The sequence below is a fragment of the Acomys minous genome, assembly GCF_964271855.1.
Source record: "Acomys minous genome assembly, chromosome: 4".
NCBI classification, from domain to species: Eukaryota; Metazoa; Chordata; class Mammalia; order Rodentia; family Muridae; genus Acomys; species Acomys minous.
Genome location: NC_140486.1, coordinates 51,339,094 through 51,362,944, shown reverse-complemented (window position 1 = coordinate 51,362,944; position 23,851 = coordinate 51,339,094). Strand labels below are relative to the sequence as shown.

At 43.0% G+C, this 23,851-nt stretch overlaps 1 protein-coding gene across 23 annotated transcripts in view; it reads left to right on the top strand.

Moving 5' to 3' along the window:
• Window positions 1–23,851, top strand: part of APC (APC regulator of WNT signaling pathway) — a 102,253-nt gene that overhangs the window by 38,261 nt on the left and 40,141 nt on the right. For 7 of the 23 annotated variants that reach the window (XM_084780004.1, XM_084779996.1, XM_084780006.1 and 4 more), the window contains exons 2-6: window positions 7,244–7,325; window positions 8,019–8,217; window positions 11,808–11,916; window positions 16,011–16,124; window positions 20,626–20,709. In XM_084780004.1, the coding sequence (XP_084636130.1) occupies window positions 7,244–7,325; window positions 8,019–8,217; window positions 11,808–11,916; window positions 16,011–16,124; window positions 20,626–20,709 (588 nt within the window). Of the gene's footprint in view, window positions 1–111; window positions 265–6,691; window positions 6,712–7,243; window positions 7,326–8,018; window positions 8,218–11,807; window positions 11,917–16,010; window positions 16,125–20,625; window positions 20,710–23,851 lie in introns of those variants that run through there. The other 16 variants (XM_084780011.1, XM_084780002.1, XM_084780000.1 and 13 more) reach the window with 4 other exon arrangements.

Genomic DNA, 23,851 nt, shown 5'->3' with positions numbered 1-23,851 from the left:
TGAGCGCCATTCCTCCTGTCCAGAGAGTTCTGCTTTCTTTGTCTCTTTCTTCAAAACAAGCAGCTACTCCATTTTCAGCAGTGAATCTCAAAATCCTTTTTAACCTTATAGGTCCAAGGGTAGCCAAGGATGGCTGCAGCCTCATATGATCAGTTGTTAAAGCAAGTTGAGGCACTGAAGATGGAGAACTCAAATCTTCGACAAGAGCTAGAAGATAATTCCAATCACCTTACAAAACTGGAAACTGAGGCATCTAATATGAAGGTATCAAGACCGCAACTTTTCATTGTAGCTTGTCCACTTTTATTATTCCCTCTTGTAAACTTGGGATGGCTAAGATGCTTTACTTACTCAAAACTATATGTATAAGCTCTTAGAAAAGTTCTTAGTAAAGGAGTTAATCTACCGAACCATAGAAAGAAAGCAAATTAGCCTTGGTGACTAGTTCATTCTTAGTTTTTAAGTTTAAAAATAAGACCCCAACTTCACCATTCTATTAGGTATAGTGGAAAGGTTTTCTGTATAGGTCGTAGTATTAGCGTTGTTTTGCAGTGTATCTCAAAAGTGACATTGTTGTATTTAGAAAGCACAGGTATGAAGCCGAGGTGAGGATTTCCATGGCACTTCAGGCCCAGTCAGCTTGCCAGAGAGCAGGGAAAGTCAGGGAGCATTTACTGTGTAGAGGGGAAAACCTTCCATCTTCAAGGTAATTGATTAAAACTTCACTTACTTTAACTTCTACTTAGGCAGCTTCCCACCAGATTTGGTAACTTCATAAAACTGGGGATTGTCAATAGCAATGTTTTACTTCCTTCCCTTAAAGAAATCTACTTTGTGTTGTTTCTGTTGCTTGGCTGTTTTAACATCTTAAGCCTGGCTTTTCCTCTGAACACTCTCCATCCCTCAGCTGTACACGTTTCCTAGTCTGCCTACTGCTTTCTCTAGCATTTCGGTCTCCTTGTCTAGACGGCTGTGTGTCACTGAAGAAGCTCTTCTCCTTCCTGCTCCATCTTTAGCCCCTGCGTCCTAACACTTCAGACTTTTGCCCTTCCGTCCTTTGTCGCCTGTCTTTCCTTTGATCTTTTCCCCATTCTAATTGCCATAGAACTCACTGGCAATAACATCTCCAAAATACTCCTTTCATACCCTTTTGGAAGTGGGTAAACTGTAAACAAAGCACTGGTTTTCCTACCACCAGCTCCGTATCAGTGACCGGGAACCCCTGAGTCAGTTACCTAATAGGTTAAAAAGTCCACTTGTTATCTTAGTGCTCACCAACACAGTGCACTCTAAACTGCTCCACAAGCGCGTGGGTCTGAGAGTTCAAGGATGAACTGTTTAAGTGGTATACTCGGCAGACCTCCTCCTGGAGGACCTGATTAGACAGTAAAGATCTGATTTGTAGCGCAGAATTCAGATCTAGCTTTAAGTTTTTGTTTAATTTCTTAATCAAATCCAAAAGATGTTTCTAAAAAACACTTTGGAGGAGACATTTTAATTGACACTTGATCTCCATGCTGAAGTAGAGTGTCTTTCAGAGTGATCATATGAGATACACAAGCACCTACCTGGGCTATCAGGCTGTGTGTTTATTAAACTTGGCCCAGTCTGTATGAGGAGTAACGGAATTTAAGGTGCGCCTGGATTCAGTGATTACTCAACTGTGTTTCTGCACACATCCTTGCATTTCATGTATTTCATTAGGATTGGGCTTATGGCTTCAGCAGTTACAACCTTCAGTGAAGTTGTTTATATATCACTTCCTTAACGCGCTCTGCTGTTAAAGAGCAGAGCTGTGGCCTGTTTTGTGTTACTTTAATTTGTGAAAGATGCTTTTGAACCATTGGTGCTTTCCATGATTGGGTAGGGTTAACGCAGTACAGTAGTTATTACCCCTAAAAAGCAGTTCGTAGACTTTAGGACACATACAGTCTCACAAAGCATGTTTCCTGACTTTTAACCTTCTTTCTAACCACAAAGAAGGCAAGACACATCTTCAGATTAAACTAGAGAAACCTAAAGTGTAAGCAGTAGTGCCACCTGCTGGCAGAAGAGGGTACTGTCCTCTGCTGGTTTACACGACATCACTATACAAACATAAAAGCCGTGGGGTAACAGCCAGGAGATTGTATATATAAAGAGTTAGGGAGCTATAAGAAGACCACAGCTTTCAGTGTAGTGAGGAAATATTTCCTTTAGGTATAAGCTTAGTACTGTGGCTGTGCTTACAAGGAATCCCTGTGTAAATATACCTACTAAAACATTGTAAAAGAAATGATATGCCAAGTCCCCAAGCCTGAGATTATTGGTGGCTTTCTCTCTGGGGATGTTGACTAAGTACAAGCTGAGCTTTATCTTGGCACCAGCAGACAGCTTTGCTGGGAGGAAGCACACCTGAGGCAGGAGAGGAGAGCTCCAGGTCATGGCTGCCCTTACAGGCAGAGAAACTTTAGTTTCACAAGGAATTTGCTAGATTTTGAACTTTTAAGACCAGATTAAAAGCCTCAGCTCCAAGGGCCAGATTTTTGGTGCTAAAAAGGTAAGTGGCCCCAGAACACAAGCAGCAGTGGAGAACCATGGTGAGCTGCACAGGGGCTGCATCTGCTGTGCCAGGCGTGGCTGCTGCTTGAGGCCGATGTCGTATTACGTGTCGAGGTTACGTAAGGCAGAAGAAGCAGACTTGCCATATTTTCAATCTAAGTAAAAAAAAAGACATGCTCAAGAAACCAAGTCAGATTTGAACTACCTGAAAACTAAATTAGGTCCGAAGTATTCACTGTGTCTAGTACATGGGAGAGTGCAGCCGCAACAGTGGAAGAGCAAGTTCTGCAAGAAGAGTGCACTTACCCTAAGGCTGTCTTGTTTATGTACACACCATTGGCATGCCATCATGTTCCCAGAAATAAATCGGTAATCAAGAAAACAACATAGGTAATTCAGAAGGAATCCAGAAGTTGGAGTTAGTCAAGGATTCTTTACATAAATATAACAATGTCTTGAAAAAAGAGAGAGAATTGACAAAATGCCAGAAATAAATGTTTAACAGGAAATTGTATCTACCATAAAACAAATCAGGCTCTCTGACTCAGGAAACACTCCCAGAAGATTTCACCTCAGCAGTGCTGGTCTCTTCTTAATCACCAATAGTTTCTCAGCTCTGGCTGACCAGCATCGAGTACCACAGCAGAGCAAAGCGTGCACTTCAGTAGTTCTGGTGTCTTGTTAATCAAAGTAACGAATGACCCCAGTGGAAACGTCACAGGCCAGGCCTCTCTCTTCTGTGCTGCTCTCAACATTCTTATCTTCCGAGCTCCTACAGAGCTGCTCACAAAGCTTTTAACACTCAGTGGCTTTTTTTTACCCCAAAGTTCCACAGTCCTCCACAGTCTCCCCTAAAACATGGTCAGGTCCGTTACAGCAGTAGCCTACTATCCTGGCACCAACTTGTCAGTCAGGTTACATTCCTGTGGTGAACACCATGACCAAAGCCACTTGGGGAGGAAAGGGTTATCAGGCTGACATCTGACGTCATAGGTCACCATTGAAGTCAGGGCAGCAGCTGGTGCAGCTGCCATGAAGGGGTGCTGCCTACTGACTTGCTCCTCCTAGTTTGCTCAGACTGCTTTCTTTCTCTCTTTCTCTCTCTTCTTTCTTTCTTTCTTTCTTTCTTTCTTTTTGGTTTTTCGAGACAGGGTTTCTCTGTGTAGCCTTTGACTATCCTAAGACTCACATTGTAGACCAGGCTGGCCTCGAACTCACAGCAATCCACCTGCCTCTGCTTCCCGAGTGCTGGGACTAAAGGCGTGCACCACCACCACCGGCTTCAGACTGCTTTCTTACAGAACCTAGGACCACCAACCCAGGGATGGCCCCACCCATCAGTCACTAATGAGGAAATTGTACCACAAGCCTGCCCACAGCCTGATCGTAGGGAGGTGTTTTCTCAGTTGAGGCTCCCTCTTCTCTGATGACACTGGATTGTGTCAAGCTGACCTAAAATTAGCCATTACTGGCTTCATCAAAATAAAAAGCATGTATCTTCTAGAAGGCTACAATAAAAAAGCATAAAACAGGCCATCTTTGACTGAGGAAAATAATTTACACACTACATATATATTTGACAAAAGAACTTATTTCAAAATGTATAAAGATCTTCTATTATAAACAACAATAAGATACTGAATTTGAGGAACTGATCAGCAGGTGTGCTGCTGGTATCTGCAGTAAGAAGAGGCAGGAGTGCCATTTCCCAGAAGCCCAAGGCCCCAATAGCCTGGTGCATCTGGCTCAGCAGCCTCAAAGAGATGGAAGAGAACTGACTCCCAAAAGTCTTCTGCCCCGAAGAGTGTACTGAACACACACTGAGCAGGCAGACAGGTAGGTTTAAATAGCCAGTTTTTTGTAGCATGGCCTCAGAAATAAGAATTCAAAAGGAAGATAAATGGTCAGGTACACTAATGGAGAGTAGTTCAAGACAGCCTGTCACCAGGGAATACAAAGATAGTGTTACTCCTGCTCAGATAATTAAGATTTAAAAGACAGTTCACACAGATTGGAATATTGAGATGCTTACACCGCTTGTGGGCCTACTTTACACACACACACACACACCACCACCACCACCACCACCACCACCACCACCACCACCACCGCAGTTTCTTTTCAAGGCAAACCTGTGATTTAGTGTTTGAACTCTGAGAACTCACCCCCAAGAGAAGTGCATGCCCACTAGCCACTTGCACAGAATGCTCATGCCAGCACTCTGCACAGCAGCCTTCAGACTGTACCGTCTAAGTGCCCGGCCAGGAGAGGAAAGAGTAAACCAGGTGTGTGTGCACATGGTAGACTACCCTGCTCCACCGAAAAATAGTCAACAGATACATGCAGAAACATGGAGGCACCTTACAGATAATTGTGTTAAAGTAGAAACACAGAGACTCAAAGGACTGTGTCCTGTCTAGTTCCAGTAGAATGGTAGTTCCTGGGGGCTGAAGATGTATTTGCGAGAGCTTGAGGGGACCCAGGCTGGAAGGGTAAGCCGTCAAGGACTGAAGATTTGTACCTGTGCACATTGAGCCTCGAAACAGAAATGCAGCTGGGGTTATTTTTGTTAGAGTCGCCATAGACTAGTCATTGCAAGCTGTGAGTAGTGTAAGTCAGGGGAGGTATCATCTCAAGGCAAGGTAGCCGGATGTGAGTGAGTTGGCGTGTCCAGCTGCTCTTAAGTGATGAATAATCACTTAACAACAGACACATTGGAATAAGTTGATATTTTGGAGATTTGCTGCTCTTAAAACACTTACAAGCGGGGCGCGGTGGCACATGCCTTTAATCCCAGACAGAGAGACCCTGTCTTGGGGAGGGGGGAGCTTAAAACTATAGCATTAAATTTCACTAGTTTTGTTTACATTGCTGCTTTTATCAATACACTTCTGACATGTACAGAGGCTTTGGTGTTGGCCCTGAGAATTAAGCCTAAGGTGACACACATTCTCAGCAGAAAACCCAGCACAGAGACTTACGTTCCAGTTACTTGCTATGTACATGAAGTACATGTGTGTCTCTCTGCGTGTGTGTGTGTGTGTGTGTGTGTGTGTGTGTGAGAGAGAGAGAGAGAGAGAGAGAGAGAGAGAGAGAGAGAGAGAGAGAGAGAGAGACGTGAAGTCAGAGGACAATGTGTGGGAGTCAGTTCTTTCTACCACGGTTCAGAAAACATTGATTTTATTACAAGTTGTGAGTCCTTCCTTCCTTCCTTCCGTCCTTCCTTCCTTCCTTCCTTCCGTCCTTCCTTCCTTCCTTCCTTCCTTCCTTCCTTCCTTCCTTCCTTCTTTCCTTTAGACAGGGTTTCTCTGTGTAGCCCTGGCTGTCCTGGAACTCACTCTGTAGACCAGGCTGGCTCAAACTCAGGGATCCACCTGTCTCTACCTCTCAAGTGCTGTGATTAAGGACGTGCACCACCACACGTGGCACAAGTTGTGAATGTTAACTAGTTTTAAGATTAAAAAATGTGAACACATTATCAGAATTACTCCATTTTTATAGGTATTTGGAGGGGGACTAATGCTCTCAGACTAGGACTTGTGTGTCCTACATAAGCACTCTGCTGATGAGCTTTACTGCAGCTTGCCCACTGATTTAAATTTGTAATTCTATCACCAGAGGAGGAGAGAAGCTTTCTCTTTGCCCATTCTATACAGATGTGTTTAATGGGATCCTTTTTTGCATGCTCTGTTTTGCTGCATGGTACACTGTGGTCTTCAAAGATTGCTGCAAGTGGTCGCCATCATAGGAGGAGAACTAGGGTACTGGAAGCCACAGGTGTCTGCAGTGGTGGCCTCGGCCTACTGAAGAGGTGAAGTGACCGCAGGTTCACAGTTAACCATGGCATGTTCTGTGCTCACTGAAGAGAAGTGTCCCCGTAGGAGTACAGCCCCTTCCCAAGGTAGTGACCACATGAGATGGTGTTCAACAAGAGTAGCATTCGCCTTCATGTCCCCACACCTTCCTACCCGAGCCTAGCAATCACAGTGACAGGACAAGGCAGAGCAAGCTGCCCCTCCAGTGTTGGCTCTCTTCTCAGCAGGTCCCTTTCCCATACAGCAGCTCTGCCTTTAGCTCCAGGGCTGCAGTCAGTGCATTTTCAGAATCAAATGGCAAATCCGAGGACATGCTGGAAGCTTCGGTGGCACGCTTCAGTACATGGAAGCTTAAGTAAGTTACCAAGGAGCACTGATAAAGGTCTATAGGCAGCCGGACACAAAAGCCTTGTGTAGAAAATTATTCAAACATTATTTGTCCACTTGGTTTTTTGGAACATTTTATGTGAGAAAAAAAGACAGTGGCATCAAGGGCAGGGGGTGGCTAGCATGCAGTTATGTAAGGTCTGCTCAGGTGTGGCATGGCACTTGAGTGTTAAGTTACTAAACTGCAGACTTCGTCTCCTGGTCGTGCAGGTGCAGGCCTGTGTCTTAAGTGTGTCTTAAGTGTGTCTTAAGTGTGCTATGGAGTGTCTTGCATGAAGACTCCTCAAATCACCACTGTAACAAATACCACTATTATTGTTATTGGGATGTAACAATGAATAATAGGCAATATATTTGATATCCATTATAGCTTATGGCATGTTGTCAGTGTGAACCGAAATAGCTTTCTCCCCATCATATCTAAATGCCAAGGAATACAGATCATGTCTTCAAAAGGTTCTTTAGCATTTCATGCTAACACACTGTGCTCTTTTCAATAGGAAGTACTTAAGCAGCTGCAGGGAAGTATTGAAGATGAGACTATGACTTCTGGACAGATTGACTTACTAGAGCGTCTTAAAGGTACGCACGCGTTTTAAGTATTTTAAAGCACTGTTTGAGACTCAGCTTGACTCGAGGTTCAGCTAACTCGGTGTGGATGCTGGGCTCAGCTCTCGCACCCACCTTCCCCTCCTCCTCACGAGGCCTTGGCTGTTGGATGCTAATAGATAACAGGCTGCTTGCTCGTTGTTTCTGCTTCATATCATTGGCTTTAAGTTTTCTCCTCAAAAACTCTGATCTATTTTTAAGATTTATTGCACCCTCCCAATCACTAAATATGCTTCAGTATGCCCCATGCCACATACCACAGGCTCCCGTGCAGGTAGGTTCGCAGGGGTATTGTCCTTTTTGCCTGTCCTTTCCTATGTCGTTTCCAATAGAGTCTATTTAAAATGTCTTTCTCACTTTGCTGCCTAGAAATTCCAGTGCCAAACAGGGACCCTGCTTAGTAATACTGCAACTAGACAAATTACCTCTTGAGTTCCTAATATTATCTACAGGGAATCTGAGGATGACATTTTATGCAATTTTCCCTTTATACACTTGTTTTCTTTATGACTCAAGCTGACCTTGCAGGGAAAATTTCAACTGTTCTAAATAATTACTTATTCAGTTGGGTATATAAACCTGAGGGTTCAGTTTCACAGTAATGTAATAGCTTTAGGAATATTTTACATACAGTAGTTAACTACATAAGAATTTGTCTCTGTTTAGAATTTAACTTAGATAGCAATTTCCCTGGAGTGAAACTACGCTCAAAAATGTCCCTTCGCTCCTACGGAAGTCGGGAAGGATCTGTATCCAGCCGTTCAGGAGAGTGCAGTCCTGTCCCCATGGGGTCATTCCCAAGAAGAGCATTTGTAAATGGAAGCAGAGAAAGTACTGGATATTTAGAAGAGCTTGAAAAAGAAAGGTAACATTTGTTCCTTATGCAGTAAGTACTGTGTGTGCATGTGTGCTCCTCCTTAGCTGTTTTATAATGTAAGCTATAGAGGAGGGTTGGATGACAGGCGACAGCCTGTGCCTATAGAGCATTTTCTGTTTTAAACAGCTCCCTTTCCTCTCTCCTCCTCTCCTCTCCTCCCTTCTCCCCCCCCCATCCCCCCTCCTCTCTCTCTCTCTGTCGCTGTCTCCGTCTATCTCTCACATTATCTAGCCCAGGCTGTCCTGAAACTCACTCTGTAGACCAGGCTGGCCTGGAGCTCACTCTGTAGACCAGGCTGGCCTGGAACTCACTCTGTAGACCAGGCTGGCCTGGAGCTCACTCTGTAGACCAGGCTGGCCTGGAGCTCACTCTGTAGACCAGGCTGTCCTGGAGCTCACTCTGTAGACCAGGCTGGCCTGGAACTCACTCTGTAGACCAGGCTGTCCTGGAGCTCACTCTGTAGACCAGGCTGGCCTGGAGCTCACTCTGTAGACCAGGCTGGCCTGGGGCTCACTCTGTAGACCAGGCTGGCCTGGAACTCACTCTGTAGACCAGGCAGGCTGGCCTGGAACTCACTCTGTAGACCAGGCTGGTCTGGAACTCAGAGATCCACCTACCTCTGCCTCCCGAGCGCTGGAATTAAAGGTGTGCTACCATGCTTAGCTTGTTTTAAACATGTTAATGATTATGTTTACAATAATCCTGAAAGTGGAAAGGACTTTTCTTGAAATTCTAAAGACATATTTGATTACTTAAGTATTCAAACATTGTACACATGGTGACACCTTGGTATAGTAGTGGGCATGGCTATCTTCTAAATAATCTGTGCCTTGAGTAATACTCTAAATCACAGTGTTTGTGTCTAGTTAAATATATGAGTGACTTACAATAGAATTTCTCTTGAACTAATAAATTCAGTAACTACTAGATCCTGTGTAAGGAACTGCACTATAGAAGGCAGAATTAACCAAATGAAATGGTTCTCTGCTTAGCATTTTCCACATAGGCAAAGCATTGCTTAGCCTGTGGAGTGAGCTGAGATTTCCTGCAATGAAGTATTAATTTTCCTTAAGTTTGAGTTCTGTCATTACACATGGTAGAATCATCAAGACATTTCCAAGTGTTGTAGGACTCAGTGCCAGGTAGTGCCTTATACCTAGAAGTTAGGCCAGACTTGCTATTAGCTTGGGCAAGGCAGCACGTTCTGTATTGTTCTTCTGTAAAACACTGGTACAGTGCTTGTGAAAGCAGAATACTAAGATATATATAGCAAACGGGGCCTGGAGAGATGGCCCAACTGTTAAGAACAGTTAGTGCTCTCTAAGGACACAGGTTCAGTTCCCAGCACTCACACGGTGGCTTACAGCTGGCTGTCACCAGGGGCTCCAACCCAACCCCTCTTCTAACTTCCACAGGCTGCACATGTGTGGTGCAATCACATATGCATAAAAATACATATATATACATATATGTGTAATATGTAGAGGAAGTAATGCAGCGTGTTTCACTGAGAGACAAAGGCATTATTTTTGGCTTGGGGTGTGACCCCCCCCCCCCCAGTAAAAGTCACATAGCCATGTGGACTAGGAGGGGAGGGGAGCTCCTTTTCATCTCTTACCTGCCCCCGTCTTTATTTTTGCCCTGAACCTGGGCTGCCAAACACTGCCCTGATCCCGAAGGAGAGGACTGGGCTCCATGAGCCTCCACCTCCTTCTGCCCTTGCATTCCACGAAGAGGCAAAGGGCACGTGAGCATACAGGCTCGCTAGGAACGTGCTTTGGTGATGATATTAGTAGTAGAGAATTTCAGAGGAAGTGATTTTTAAAATGGGTCTTACTGTAAGTGCTAGTAAGCCTAACAGCTATCAGTAACGAGAACTTGACAAAAGTGTTGCTTTTACCACGCTCCCCTGCTACTTTAGGGGGATGCTCTTGGCTCCTGCTCTGGCATCTTCATGTCTTGCCAGTTCCTACCCACTTACTTCCTCATGGTTGAGGGTGCTTATCTTTGAAACTGTTCCTCAGGAAAGGCAATCTTAGCAAGAGCAAAGCCTTCTGCATACATTTGTACTTGTTCCAAATGTTTCCCAGGGAAATACCAAGCAGCCTTAAAAATATGGCATCATCAGAGTGGGGAGCATCATTGTGTGTGGCCCAATTCCAGGTCCCATAATAGAAAATAGTCACAAGTCTGACTATGTGAAAAATCCCGATTTTCCAAATAACAAAATTAATATAAGTGATGAATTGGAAAACAAAAAATGCATATGCAACCTAGTGACCAAGTTCTGCCATGCTCAGAGTAGATCCCTCTAAATGAGAAGCAGGGTTACAGAACAGGGTGGTTTGCAGATTCGGAAAACTGCCTAGTCTCATACACAGTAAGCAAACTAAGTTAAATCAATTAAAGTCATGATGGTATCTTGGGGAGTTTTTAAATCCAGATACCTAAGACTCCAGAAATTTTGTCTTACACTTACATTCATGAAAAGTGTAGGTTATACAGTTGGCATAACACCTTACCAGGACAGTAAGTTAAAAATGCATGCACCCTAAGAATTTATCGTGTGTGTGCTTGAACATGTATGGAATTAATTATATAGACATTCATGAAATACTTAATATTACATGATATAACATTTATGTAATTTATGTAATATGATGTAATATTTATATTACAAAATATTTAAGACGCCCTAAGTGCTCCTGAGCAAAGAACTGGCCATAGTATAGCTCCTTTATGGGTTCATCAATATTGTGAGATACATAGGGTATTAGGCAGCTCTCAAGAGGCCTTTTGTTCTCATATGGAATGCCATCCCCCACCCCCGCCAGATAGGCTTGGTTTTTTAAATGAAAAAAAATGTATAGGACAATATATATACTAATAATCTGGTGTTTATGTTTTTAAATGTACATATAATTATATATTAGTCTTTGCATTTTTATAGAAAACCTCTGACCACAACACAAAAAAAAAATATAGCATGCATTGCTTGAGGAAAAGAGGCACACAAAACAATAGGAGCTTGTACTTTGCAGTCCTATTGAGTTCTCTCTCAGCCACAGCCTTTTGTTGTGTTTTTATATTTGTAGTGGTCAGGTGTATAGTGGGGCTGGGCATTACATAAATTCATCTTGAGAGTCCCAGCATGTCTCAGAGTAGCTCCCTGCGGCTGTGAGCCTGATGGCTTTCTGCAGTGTTGTTGCACAGCAGCTGACTGCAGTGCCCACCGCTGCAGCCCCCATTTCATTGCAGCTGGTCTTAACTGCTTTAGTGTGGTGTCTGTTCTCCGCTGGCTCTGAGTTCTGTCCAGTCTGCCCCTTTCACTGACCTCTTAGACTCTATGACAGACAGCCCTTGGGTGAAGCAGGTGACTGGTCAGGATGCGAACCGTCTTATTCAGGGAAGGAGCACATTTGACAGTGCTCAGATGTCAGTGACTGTAACCCTAAGTCCTTCTGCAAAACCCACGTCAGTGCGCTTTCCCTAGTTACCACTGTTTTACAGCAACAGCTGGCGAGGTACTCTTGGGCAGTGTGTATTAGCTTCTGTAAACTTACCTTTCTTTTAAACAGATCATTACTCCTTGCTGATCTTGACAAGGAAGAAAAGGAAAAAGACTGGTATTATGCTCAACTTCAGAACCTCACAAAAAGAATAGACAGCCTGCCTTTAACTGAGAATGTAAGTAACTGGCACCACAGCCTTTACATTTAGTGACTTGGTCTTTGACAGGACTCAGCTTATCTATGAAGAATTCAAGACAACTGAGTTTGGCATCACTTATAAAATGTAATGTGTCTTAGTCAGCTTCCAGCCTACATATATAATGCTTAATGAGTATTTTTTGTTGTAGTTCTTGCTTTGTTTTTGTGCGACTTTGTTTCTGTTTTTGACACAGAGTCTCACGTAACCTGGGCTGACTTCAGACTTGTTATATAGCTGAAGAAGACCTGATCCTCCCAAGTCCTGGGATTACAGGCCTGCTTCATCATACCAGCTTGCTAATTAATTTTTAATAGAAGATAAAAATTAATTGTGCGCCAACAGATATTTATTTTAATCCCACATGAGTTTGAATCCAGATTCTACTTGGACAACTATATTTTTAATTGGTAGAAACATTATGCCATCTGCTTGGGTTTTCTGTACAATACAGGAATCATGCCAGATAGTTTTTAGTTGTAAGATAATTTGAATCTTACTCTATCTAGGTATAAATGCCAAGATCTATAGTCATGGATCTTACTGTGTTTGTGAATTCTGCAATCCTTTAGTAAATGCACTTATGTTTAAACATTTGTAAATGGAGGCAGTGAGGTGGCTCACAGGTAAAAGGGTTTATGTCTAGCTGGTGACCCAGGCTCAGGCTCAGGAACATACCTGGGAGTAGGAGAAAACTAACTTTGACAAGTTGTCCCTGACTTCCACATTCATGCTGTGCCATGCACGTAGCTCTGAGTCGATCCCAAGCCCCTCATAAGCTGGATACGATGGTACATGTCTGTAATGGCTGTGCCAGCACAGCTCCAGAGATAAGCCTGAGACAATGGGGACAGAAGAAAAGAGAAATTTACATGGGCACACAAGAACCATAGACAGGGCTCTCTGATGGAGAACCAGCACCCTGCAAACTCAGCAAGTTTATTATAGTGTTAAACAAGGCACACAGATAACAGGGAAGCAGGCCAGCTAGTCTCAGTAGGAGCAGACTCTGTAGGGGAGCCGTCTTCAAGACATCAACATCCAGAGGGAGACGGATGTGGTGGACATTACCTATTCACACTGTCAAGAGTTCACACTCAGACCAGGGAGAGGCTTTGCCCTTTCCCATGGGCCTTAGGCTGTGGGGTCCTTGACGTAGCCATGGCCATGCTAACAGCACACATTCCCTCAGGACTTCACACACTCAGGCCTTCCTCTGCTTCCCACACATAATCTTAGCACTCAGGAATTTGAGGCAGGGGTATCAGAAATTCAAAGTCTCATAGCTAGAGAGATGGCTCAACAGTCAGGGGTCCTCACTGCTCTCTAGAGGATCTGGATTTGGTTCCCAGCACCCACATGGAAATTCAGTCATCTGTAACTCCAGTTTCAGGGGATCCAGTGCCCTCTTCTGACCTCTGTGGACACTGGCACACATGGCACACACACACACACAGCACCTGTACACGTAAAATAAAAATAAATAAGTTTTTAAAAAATAAATTGAAGGTCATCCTGAGCTATATAGTAACTTGAGGCCAGTGTGGGATACATGAGGTCCTGTCTAAAAATAAAAGGAAAAGGAAAAGCTTCTAAAATGTGTTAATACTCTCAAGGCTGTATGTTTCATCAATATTCTATGTAATATTTAAAAGGGGGAAATAAGTCAGGGGTGAGGCTCATGCTCTTAGCCATAGACTCCAGGAGGCTGACCGCGAGGGTGCTCGTGAGTCACAGGCCAGCCTGGGCTGCCGTAAGCCGCTGCCTCAGGATAAGCCTCATTCTTAGCTTCGGTTTTCACTTTCTCGTAGTAGTTATGAGAGAACACAGAAAGTGGAAACAGAAGGAAGTAAAGCCTTCCAAAACATAGTTAAGTGGGTCTCCTGAGTGCAGGAGCTTAAAGTGCTTGCTTTCCTTGAGCAGTCAGGGGGCTTAAGAGGAAGAGAAAGGCCCTTTTCTGACAGCGCCCTTTAGGCTCTCCCTGGCTGTCATAAAAGAGAAACAGTTACTGCAGAGCTTCTAAGATAAGTGAAGAACAAGGGACCCAGAAGCATTTGGTGAGATTTTAAATTTTATGAATAAAAAAAGCACAGCATGGTTTTGTTACCATTGACTTTGGAGAATATTCAAAATCTAGAGCCCCCTTGTTTCTAGGAAGTAAGGGTCAAGAAAGGGCTTTGGTGTGTATTATATCTCAAGAGCACTGGGTTACTGTCAGAAGATTGAAAGTTGCCAAATAAATTCACTACTCACTGTTCATTACGTGACCGCTTGATAGAATGCACAATCGTTATGGGCCATTTGTAGCATTAGTACATTTAAGCCTACTGGAGTCCTACAGTCATGTACTGTACTTCGCTTTCTTATTGGGAAAACAAGTTAATAAGCATGTCCATATAGATACATTTATCTGCTTATCAAAATATCATACCAATTAGCAACTCCAACCCACATAATTACAACATGCTATGTCACACTTAGCATTTTTATTGTGGGGGTGGTTGGGAACTAGAGGACAAATGAGAAATAACACTATAGATTCAAAGAGAAAAAAATGACATTCAGTGGGGCATGTCTTGTCTTTAGTCCCAAAAGCCCAGTACCTAGAAGACAGGAAGGCAGGTTTCTGTGAGTTGAGCTCAGCCAAGCAGTGAGCTCCTGGCCAGCCAAGGCCACATAGTGAAGCCTTGGCTCTAATAAATGAATGGCGTGCAGGCCCCTCCACCTGTCCTGCGTTCCTAACTTCGGTGTGCCAACAAGAGTGCACTCTGCATAGGAGTGCTTTGTTTGAGGGCAGCTTAAAATGACAACAGTTTGGATTGCTTGGGCCAAACATGCCAAGATCACACTCCTACAGAGAGCATGAGGAGAGTGAACAGTCTACAGCGCTGCCTCATCCTCTCCACGCTCCGGCCGTCGCTGCTACCTGGATGCCAGGCAGTTACCTCAGGACGAGGAGCCATGACGAGTTAACACCCACTTTGTCACCTACTTTTTCCCCCCACTTTTGCCTTACGTTTTGATTTTTTACCAGAGTCAGTGTTGATTTTGTCTGGTTTATTAATTTTTAAAATATTTTTTATGTTTTTTTCTTTTTTAAAAGACTTCTTTATTTTTATGTAGGTCTGTGAGGGTGCCAGATCCCCTGGAAGGTATAGTTACAGACAGCTGTGAGCTGCCGTGTAGGTGCTGGGAATCGAGCCTTGGTCCCTCTGAAAGAGCAGCCAGTGCTCTTAACCACTGAGCCATCTCTCCCGCCCTAATGTTTATATAGTATATATGCTTTTTTCTTATTCCATTTTCTTCATTCTCCAAGTGGAATTTTTTTCTCTATTTACCCTGTACACATGAGGCTATGAATCCTTACTTTTTAAATCCTAAGGTTTCGGGTGATGAACAGCTGTTCTGTGGGGGCTTTTTGTTTTATTTCTCCTTATGTTGTCCATGTTAATATGCTAGTTTAGTTTGAGGTAGCATCTAATACAGTCCAGTTTTCCTGAACTCCTGGTGTAGCCAAAGATGACCTTGGATTTCTGATCCTTCTGCCTCTACTTCCTGAGTGCTGGGATTACAGGCATGTGCCACCATGCCTTCCTTGTTCTGTGTGGCCCAAGTTAGCTGAGTACCAGCTGAGCTGCATCTGCTGTCCCAAATGCTAGTTTTAATAGTTCCCCAAGGCTGTGGGGTGTTGTTCAGGGCACTGCACTTGCCTAGTGTGTACTAGGGTCTAGCATTGACCTCTAGCACTACAACAATTAATTGGGTGCCCCTTTAACAGATAAAAATCATAAGGGGGCATAAGTTAGGGCCACCCTATTAGCCAATTACATATTTTCAACAAAACAGTCTAAAGTAAAGCCATTTTTACTTTGGGGCAGCTCCATATCTCCTCAGGGACCCCAGCGAGGCCTGGTGCCCATACTTGGGTTTTAGGGTTCCTTGGAGAAAAAAAAAATAGATCTCTCAAGTATGGTGACTTACGTAGTTATTTACTCAGTTTTTAATCTGACACTTGTGTGCTTTTGGTTTCACTATTAAACAGTGAGGAATTAATGTGTTGTTTGTGGTTTTAGTTTTCCTTACAAACAGATATGACCAGGAGGCAACTGGAATATGAAGCAAGGCAGATCAGGGCTGCCATGGAGGAGCAACTTGGCACCTGCCAGGACATGGAGAAGCGCGCACAGGTGACTGGCGGACTCCCGCACTGCACACACTACAGCTCTGCTCGTGTTTCTTAAACTCTGTTATTCCACTATCTGTAGCCAGGGTGTGGATCATTAATGGAGCACTTGCCTTATGTACACAAGGCCATTGCTCCAGCCTCTGGCACCATGAAGGGAAAAACCTGGAAGTCTGTCTTATGTTGGCCCCACTTCAGGATAACAGTCCCTCATGGCTGTTGAGCATTATCACCAGTGTTGACATAATTGTGCCTCTGCTAGTTCACTCAGCTATTACTTCTGCTTTGAATTACAGGGGGGAAAGTGCTGGCTTTCCAGAAGCTTCAGCTCCTTAGAGGTTGCTATTTCTTATCATCTAAGTAGTTTTTTGTTTGGAGTGGGTGGGATTCGACACAGGGTTTCTTTGTGTAACCGTGACTGTTTTGGACTTGCTTTGTAGACCAGGCTGGCCTCGAACTCACATCAATCCGCCTGCCTCTGCCTCCCTAGTGCTGGGATTTTATCATCTAAGTTTATGTAGCAGCATTCAGAAGTTTTCCAAAAAATAAAAATAGAAGCAGCAGCAGCAGTCCTTGTTTGAGAAACAAACAAAGGAGGTATGAGGAGAACCTAAGCGAAGATGACATGAGGCATGAAGATGAGAATAAATCACACTAAGATCAAGAAAGAACATCAACTGGTTTTTCTGTGGAGCACCCCTCTGGACACAGATGTGTGTGCCTGACTGGTGTGATGGCCCTGTAGAGGACAGGTGTGTGGCTGGCTGGTGTGCTAGCCCTGTAGAGGACAGGTGTGTGGCTGGTGTGATAGCCCTGTAGAGGACAGGTGTGTGGCTGGTGTGATAGCCCTGTAGAGGACAGGTGTGTGGCTGGTGTGATGGCCCTGTAGAGGACAGGTGTGTGGCTGGTGTGATGGCCCTGTAGAGGACAGGTGTGTGGCTGGCTGGTGTGATGGCCCTGTAGAGGACAGGTGTGTGGCTGGCTGGTGTGATGGCCCTGTAGAGGACAGGTGTGTGGCTAGTGTGATGGCCCTGTAGAGGACAGGTGTGTGGCTGGCTGGTGTGATGGCCCTGTAGAGGACAGGTGTGTGGCTGGCTGGTGTGATGGCCCTGTAGAGGACAGGTGTGTGGCTGGCTGGTGTGATGGCCCTGTAGAGGACAGGTGTGTGGCTGGCTGGTGTGATGACCCTGTAGAGGACAGGTGTGTGGCTGGCTGGTGTGATGGCCCTGTAGAGGACAGGTGTGTGGCTAGTGTGATGGCCCTGTAGAGGACAGGTGTGTGGCTGGCTGGTGTGATGGCCCTGTAGAGGACAGGTGTGTGGCTGGCTGGTGTGATGGCCCTGTAGAGGACAGGTGTGTGGCTGGCTGGTGTGATGGCCCTGTAGAGGACAGGTGTGTGGCTGGCTGGTGTGATGACCCTGTAGAGGACAGGTGTGTGGCTGGCTGGTGTGATGGCCCTGTAGAGGACAGGTGTGTGGCTGGCTGGTGTGATGGCCCTGTAGAGGACAGGTGTGTGGCTAGTGTGATGGCCCTGTAGAGGACAGGTGTGTGGCTGGCTGGTGTGATGGCCCTGTAGAGGACAGGTGTGTGGCTAGTGTGATGGCCCTGTAGAGGACAGGTGTGTGGCTGGCTGGTGTGATGGCCCTGTAGAGGACAGGTATAATTACTGCCTTGTCTTGCTTTACAGTGAGCAGGGGGAATTTTTTAGTTTTACTTTTCTAAAAAAAACTTTTAAGACATACTGAAGAATAGTCAAAGAAATCATTTAAATAGCAACTTATAGGACAAACTATTATTTGTATGGGGGTATAAATACATACTTATATTCTGTAAAGTGATTTTGTTTTCTTTTTTCTAATTTTAAGGGTTTTTTTCTTTTATTTATTTATTTATTTATTTATTTATTTTATTTAATCATATTACAACTCAGTTGTTATCCCATCACTTGTATCCTCCCGTTCCTCTCTCTCTCCCGCTTTCACCCTATCCCCTCCCCTAGGTCTATGACTGAGGGGACCTCCTCCTTCACTATATGGTCATAGGCTATCAAGTCTCATCTTGGTAGCCTGCTTATTCTTTCTTTGAGTGCCACCAGGCCTCCCCACCAAGGGGAGGTGGTCAAATATGGGGCACCAGAGTTCATATCCGAGTCAGTCCCCACTCTCCATATAACTGTGGAGAATGTCTTGTCCACTGGTTGGCTAGATCAGAGTAGGGGTTCGATGTTTACTACTTGCATTGTGCTTGGTTAGTGCAATAGTTTGAGCAGACCCCCCTGGGCCCTGATCCACCTGTCATGATGTTCTTCTTGTAGGTTTCTAGGACCCTCTAGGTCCTTCTATTTCCCCATCTCCTATATTTCTCTTACCTAGAGTCCCAGTAAGATTTCCTCACATCTATCCCAATCTACTGGTAAGTAAAGACTTTAATGGGACATGCCTTTTGGGCTAGTGCCCAATTATAAGTGAGTATATACTGTGTGAGTCTTTCTGCTTCTGGGTTAACTCACTCAGTATGATCATTTCTAGTCCCATCCATTTGTCCACAAATTTCGGGATTTCCTTGTTTTTAATAGCTGAGTAGTATTCCATAGTGTAAATGTACCACAGTTTCTTTATCCATTCATCAACTGAGGAACATTTAGGCTGTTTCCAGGTTCTGGCTATTAGGAATAAGGCTGCTATAACATGGTTGAGCATATGTCTTTGTTGTGTGGTGGAGCATTTTCTGGGTATATTCTAAGGAGTGGAATAGCTGGGTCTTGAGGAAACCCTATTCCCAGTTTTCTGAGAAAGCGCCAGATAGATTTCCAGAGTGGTTGTACTAGTTTGCATTCCCAACAGCAATGAAGGAGTGTTCCTCTTTCTCCACATCCTCGCCAGCGTGTGGTGTCGCTTGAATTTTTGATCTTAGCCATTCTGATGGGTATAAGATGGAATCTCAGAGTAATTTTGATTTGCATTTCTCTGATGACTAAAGATGTTGAGCATTTTTTTAAGTGTTTCTCAGCCATTTGATATTCCTCTGTTGAGAATTCTCTGTTTAGTTCTGAGCCCCATTTCTCGATTGAGTTATTTGGTTTGGTGGTGTTTAATTTTTTGAGTTCCTTATATATTTTGGATATTAGACCTTTGTCAGATGTAGGGTTGGTGAAGATCTTTTCCCAGTCTGTGGGCTGTCACTTTGTTCTGTTGACAGTGTCTCCTGCCTTACCAAAGCTTCTCAGCCTCATGAGGTCCCATTTATTAATTGTTGACCTTAAGGCCTTGGCTGTTGGTGTTCTGTTCAGGAAGTTGTCTCCTGTGCCAATGTGTTCCAGGCTCTTCCCCCTTTTTCTTCTAACTGATTTAGTGTCTCTGGTTTTATGTTGAGGTCTTTAATCCACTTGGACTTGAGTTTTGTGCATGGTGACAAAAATGGGTCTAATTGCATTTTTCTACATGTAGACATCCAGTTAGACCAGCACCATTTGTTGAGTATGCTATCCTTTTTCCATTGAATAGATTTGGCTTCTTTGTCAAAAATCAAGTGACCATATGTGTGTGGATTCATTTCTGGATCTTCGATTCGATTCCATTTATCAACCAGCCTATTGCTGTGCCAATACTATGCTGTTTTAATTACTGTTGCTCTATAGTACAGCTTGAGATCAGGTATGGAGATTCCTCCAGAGGATCTTTTATTGTATAGGATTGTTTTAGCTATTCTGGGTTTTTTGTTTTTCCATATGAAGTTGAGAATTGATCTTTCAATGTCTTTAAAAACTTGTGTTGGTATTTTGATAGGGATTGCATTGAATCTGTAAATTGCTTTTGGTAAGATGGCCATTTTTACTATGTTAATTCTCCCAATCCACGAACAAGGGAGATCCTTCCATCTTCTGATGTCATCTTCAATCTCTTTCTTCAGAGATTTGAAGATTGTTTCAAACAAGTCCTTCACTTGCTTGGTTAGAGTTATTCCTAGATTTTTTTATATTGCTTGTGGCTATCGTGAAGGGTGTAGTTTTCCTAATTTCTTCCTCTGCATGATTGTCATTTGTATATAGGAAGGCTACTGACTTTTTTGAGTTAATTTTTTATCCAGCCAATTTGCTGAAGGTGTTTATCAGCTGTAGGAGTTCTCTGGTGGAATTTTGGGGGTCACTTATGTATACTATCATATCATCTGCAAATAGGGATAACTTGACTTCCTCCTTTCCCATTTGGATCCCCTTGATCTCCTTTGTTGTCTTATTGCTCTGGCTAGAACTTCAAGAACTATATTGAAGAGATATGGAGAAAGTGGGCAACCTTGTCTGGTCCCCGATTTTAGAGGAATTTCCTTGATTATCTCTCCATTTAATTTGATGTTGGCTATTGGCTTGCTGTATATAGCCTTTATTATGTTGAGGTATGTGCCTTGTATTCCGGATCTCTCCAAAACTTTAAACATGAGTGGGTGTTGGATTTTGTCAAATGTTTTTTCTGCATCTAAGGAGATGATTATGTGGTTTTTTTCTTTCAGTTTGTTTATATGGTGGATTACATTGATGGATTTCCGTACATTAAACCATCCCTGCATGCCTGGAATGAAGCCTACCTGGTCGTGGTGAATGATATCTTTGATATGTTCTTGTATTCGTTTTGCAATTATTAAGTATTTTTACGTCAATGTTCATAAGAGAAATTGATCTGAAGTTCTCTTTTTTTGTTGGGTCTTTGTGGGATTTAGGTATCTACATGAGTGTGGCCTCATAGAATGAATTTGGTAATGTTCCTTTCTATCTTTTGGAGTAGCTTGAAGAGTATTGGTATTAGCTCTTCTTTGAAGGTCTGGTAGAATTCTGTGCTGAAACCATCTGGCCCTGGGCTTTTTGGGGGGGGGGGGGGGAGACTGAATGATTGCTTCTGTTTCTATAGGAGAAATAGGACTATTTAATTTGTTTATCTGATCTTGATTCAATTTGGCAAGTTGAATCGATCAAGAAAATTGTCTATTTCCCTAACATTTTCAAATTTTGTGGCATATATACCTTTAAAGTAGGATCTTACAATTTTTTGTATTTCTTCAGTGTCTGTTGTTATGTCTCCCTTTTAATTTCTGATTTTGTTGATTTGGATAGTGTCTCTTTGCCTTTTAGTTGATTTGGCTAAAGGTTTGTCTATCTTGTTGATTTTCTCAAAGAACCAGGTTTTGTTGGTTCTTTGTATTGTTCTCTTTTTTTCTAATTTATTGATTTCAGCCCTGAGTTTGATTATTTCCAGATGTCTACTCCTCCTGGGTGTTTCTGCTTCTTTTTTTTCCTAGGGCTTCCAGCTGTGTCATTAAGTTGCTTATGTGGGATGTTTCCAATTTCTTTTTAAAGGCACTTAGTGCTATGAATTTTCTTCATAGCATCACTTTCAGTGTGTCCCACAAATTTGGGTATGTTGTTCCTTCATTTTCATTGAATTTCAGGAAGTCCTTAATTTCTTCCTTTAATTCTTCCCTGACCCAGGTATTTTTAAGTAGAGAGTTGTTTAGTTTCCATGTGTGTGAAGGCTTTTTGTTATTTCTGTTGTTGTTGAAGTCCAGCCTAAGACCATGGTGATCTGATAGGAAACAAGGTATTGTTTCAGTCTTCTTGTATCTGTTGAGGCTTGCTTTGTGGCCTACTATGTGATCAATTTTGGAGGAGGTTCCATGCAGTGCTGAGCAGAAGGTATAATCCTTTGTGTTTGGGTGAAAATTTCTGTAGATATCTGTTAGATCCATTTGATTCATGACGTTGGTTAATGATGTTATTTCTCAGCTTAGTTTCTGTTTCAATGACCTATCCTTCTGTGAAAGTGGGGTGTTGAAGTCTCCCACTATTAATGTATGTGGATTGATGTGTGGTTTAAGCTTTGTTAATAGCTCTTTTACAAACGTGGGTGCCCTTTTATTTGGAGCATAGATGTTCAGAATTGTGATGTCATCTTGGTTGACTTTCCCTTTGATGAGTATGAAGTGTTAAGTTATTTTTCATACAACACATTTTGGTCATATTCTTCTCCTCCTTCACCTTCAAGGTCCACTTCATATTCCCTCTCTTAAAGCCAAAACAAAACCAAAAAGGGAAAAAGAAAACCATGGAGCCTGCTTTGTGTGGCCCACCTAGTTACTCCTGAGCGTGTGGCCTGCCTGGGGTGTGGTTCATTAGCTTCTTGGTTAGGAGTGGGATTTATGTTAGAAAATGATCATGGCCAGTTAATACCTGTAACATGGCACATCTCATAGTCAGTTTGGAATTAGTTATGATACAGTTTATGTGCACATACATGTATCATGCAAGTGTATCTGTTATCAAATTACAATTAGTATATATAGTTCTTGCCTTCCTGCCCACATGACATTCAGGTAGATTAGTGACGTAAGTGTCAAAGTCAAACTTTCACCTTTTGGTTGAAAATATACATAAACATATTTCTGATACTAAGTAGAAAAGAATTTCTTAAGCAAGATGAAATTATAAAGTACAAGGCTGATGAATTTTACTATAAATAAACTAAGAATTTATCTTCATAAGACCTACCAATCAGGATAGTGACAGTGATGTCATCAACTGGAACCTGTAGTGAGTTTCCAGAAATAAATGCTATTTACAATTAGATTTAAAGTTGAGCTTTTCATAGTTGTTTTTTTTAATGTCAAACAGACTGGATTCCCCCCCCCCCCCCCCAAAAACTATTCATTGGCTTTAGGTAGATTTGCATTCTAAAACTGTAACCATGAGTTACTTTCTTTCCTGCTAATGTCCTTGTTTTTAGAGATCCTTGAGAGCCTGATGAGATAATAGGCATGAAAATTCTTGTTATACACAATGCAGATAGATATATTCCAGGGTTTCTAATCTGTATCCCATAAGAGACCTTAGTGTGACTTCCTTCTAAGCCATTCTGTTAAGATATGTGCTGGCTGTTGTTCTTTCTGCATATGGTGTATTTCATTTTGGTTGTTAACATTTTAGGAAATTAATTTTGTATCTCTAGTAACACGAATTTTCCCGTTGAATAACCATATGAAAATGTTACAAACAGGATGAAAAGACAGCTAATAGAAAGGCTGGCTTCAAGTGACAGCAGTGCAGGATGGTGTCTCAGGTGTGCACAGGTTTTGAAAGTGTATAGTCATAAAAGAGAATGTGCACTAAATGCCCAAAAGCTCCTTCATAAGAGCTGAACAAAAATCACAGTGACTGGTGTTAGTAGCTGTGACGGAGTGGTGGCCCAAAGAGTGTATCACAGCTAGCACAGTGCAGGACACAAAGAAGCCGTTATTCCTCAAAAGCTTCCACGCTTGATGAGGTTTACAAAGGATGCAGAACTCTCAGCGGCTGGAAGGATGCTACAGCCCTCCTCCCCAGCCTGGCTGGATCTAAGTGGGCTTTTTCTCTAGTAGCAAATGTTCTGGATTCATATCTTAGACCTCAAATACTACACAAGGTCCTAACTTTTTGTCTATTTAAAGTATGTAAGTTGTATTATATAATGGGAGTAAAAAGATGAGTATGGAAATGTTTGTAACAAGCCTGAGAATTGTTTTCTTTCTACATAGTGAATACCTACAAATGAGTTGGAAACAAGACAGCAAACACCAAGTAGTCAGATGTAGTCCAGGCTCTTTGGCACACACACACCTTTAACCTAGCACTGGGGCGTCTGGAGCAGGAAGGTGGAGTTGCAGGCCAACCTGAGCTACATATTAATTCCTCGCTAACAAGAGGAGCTCA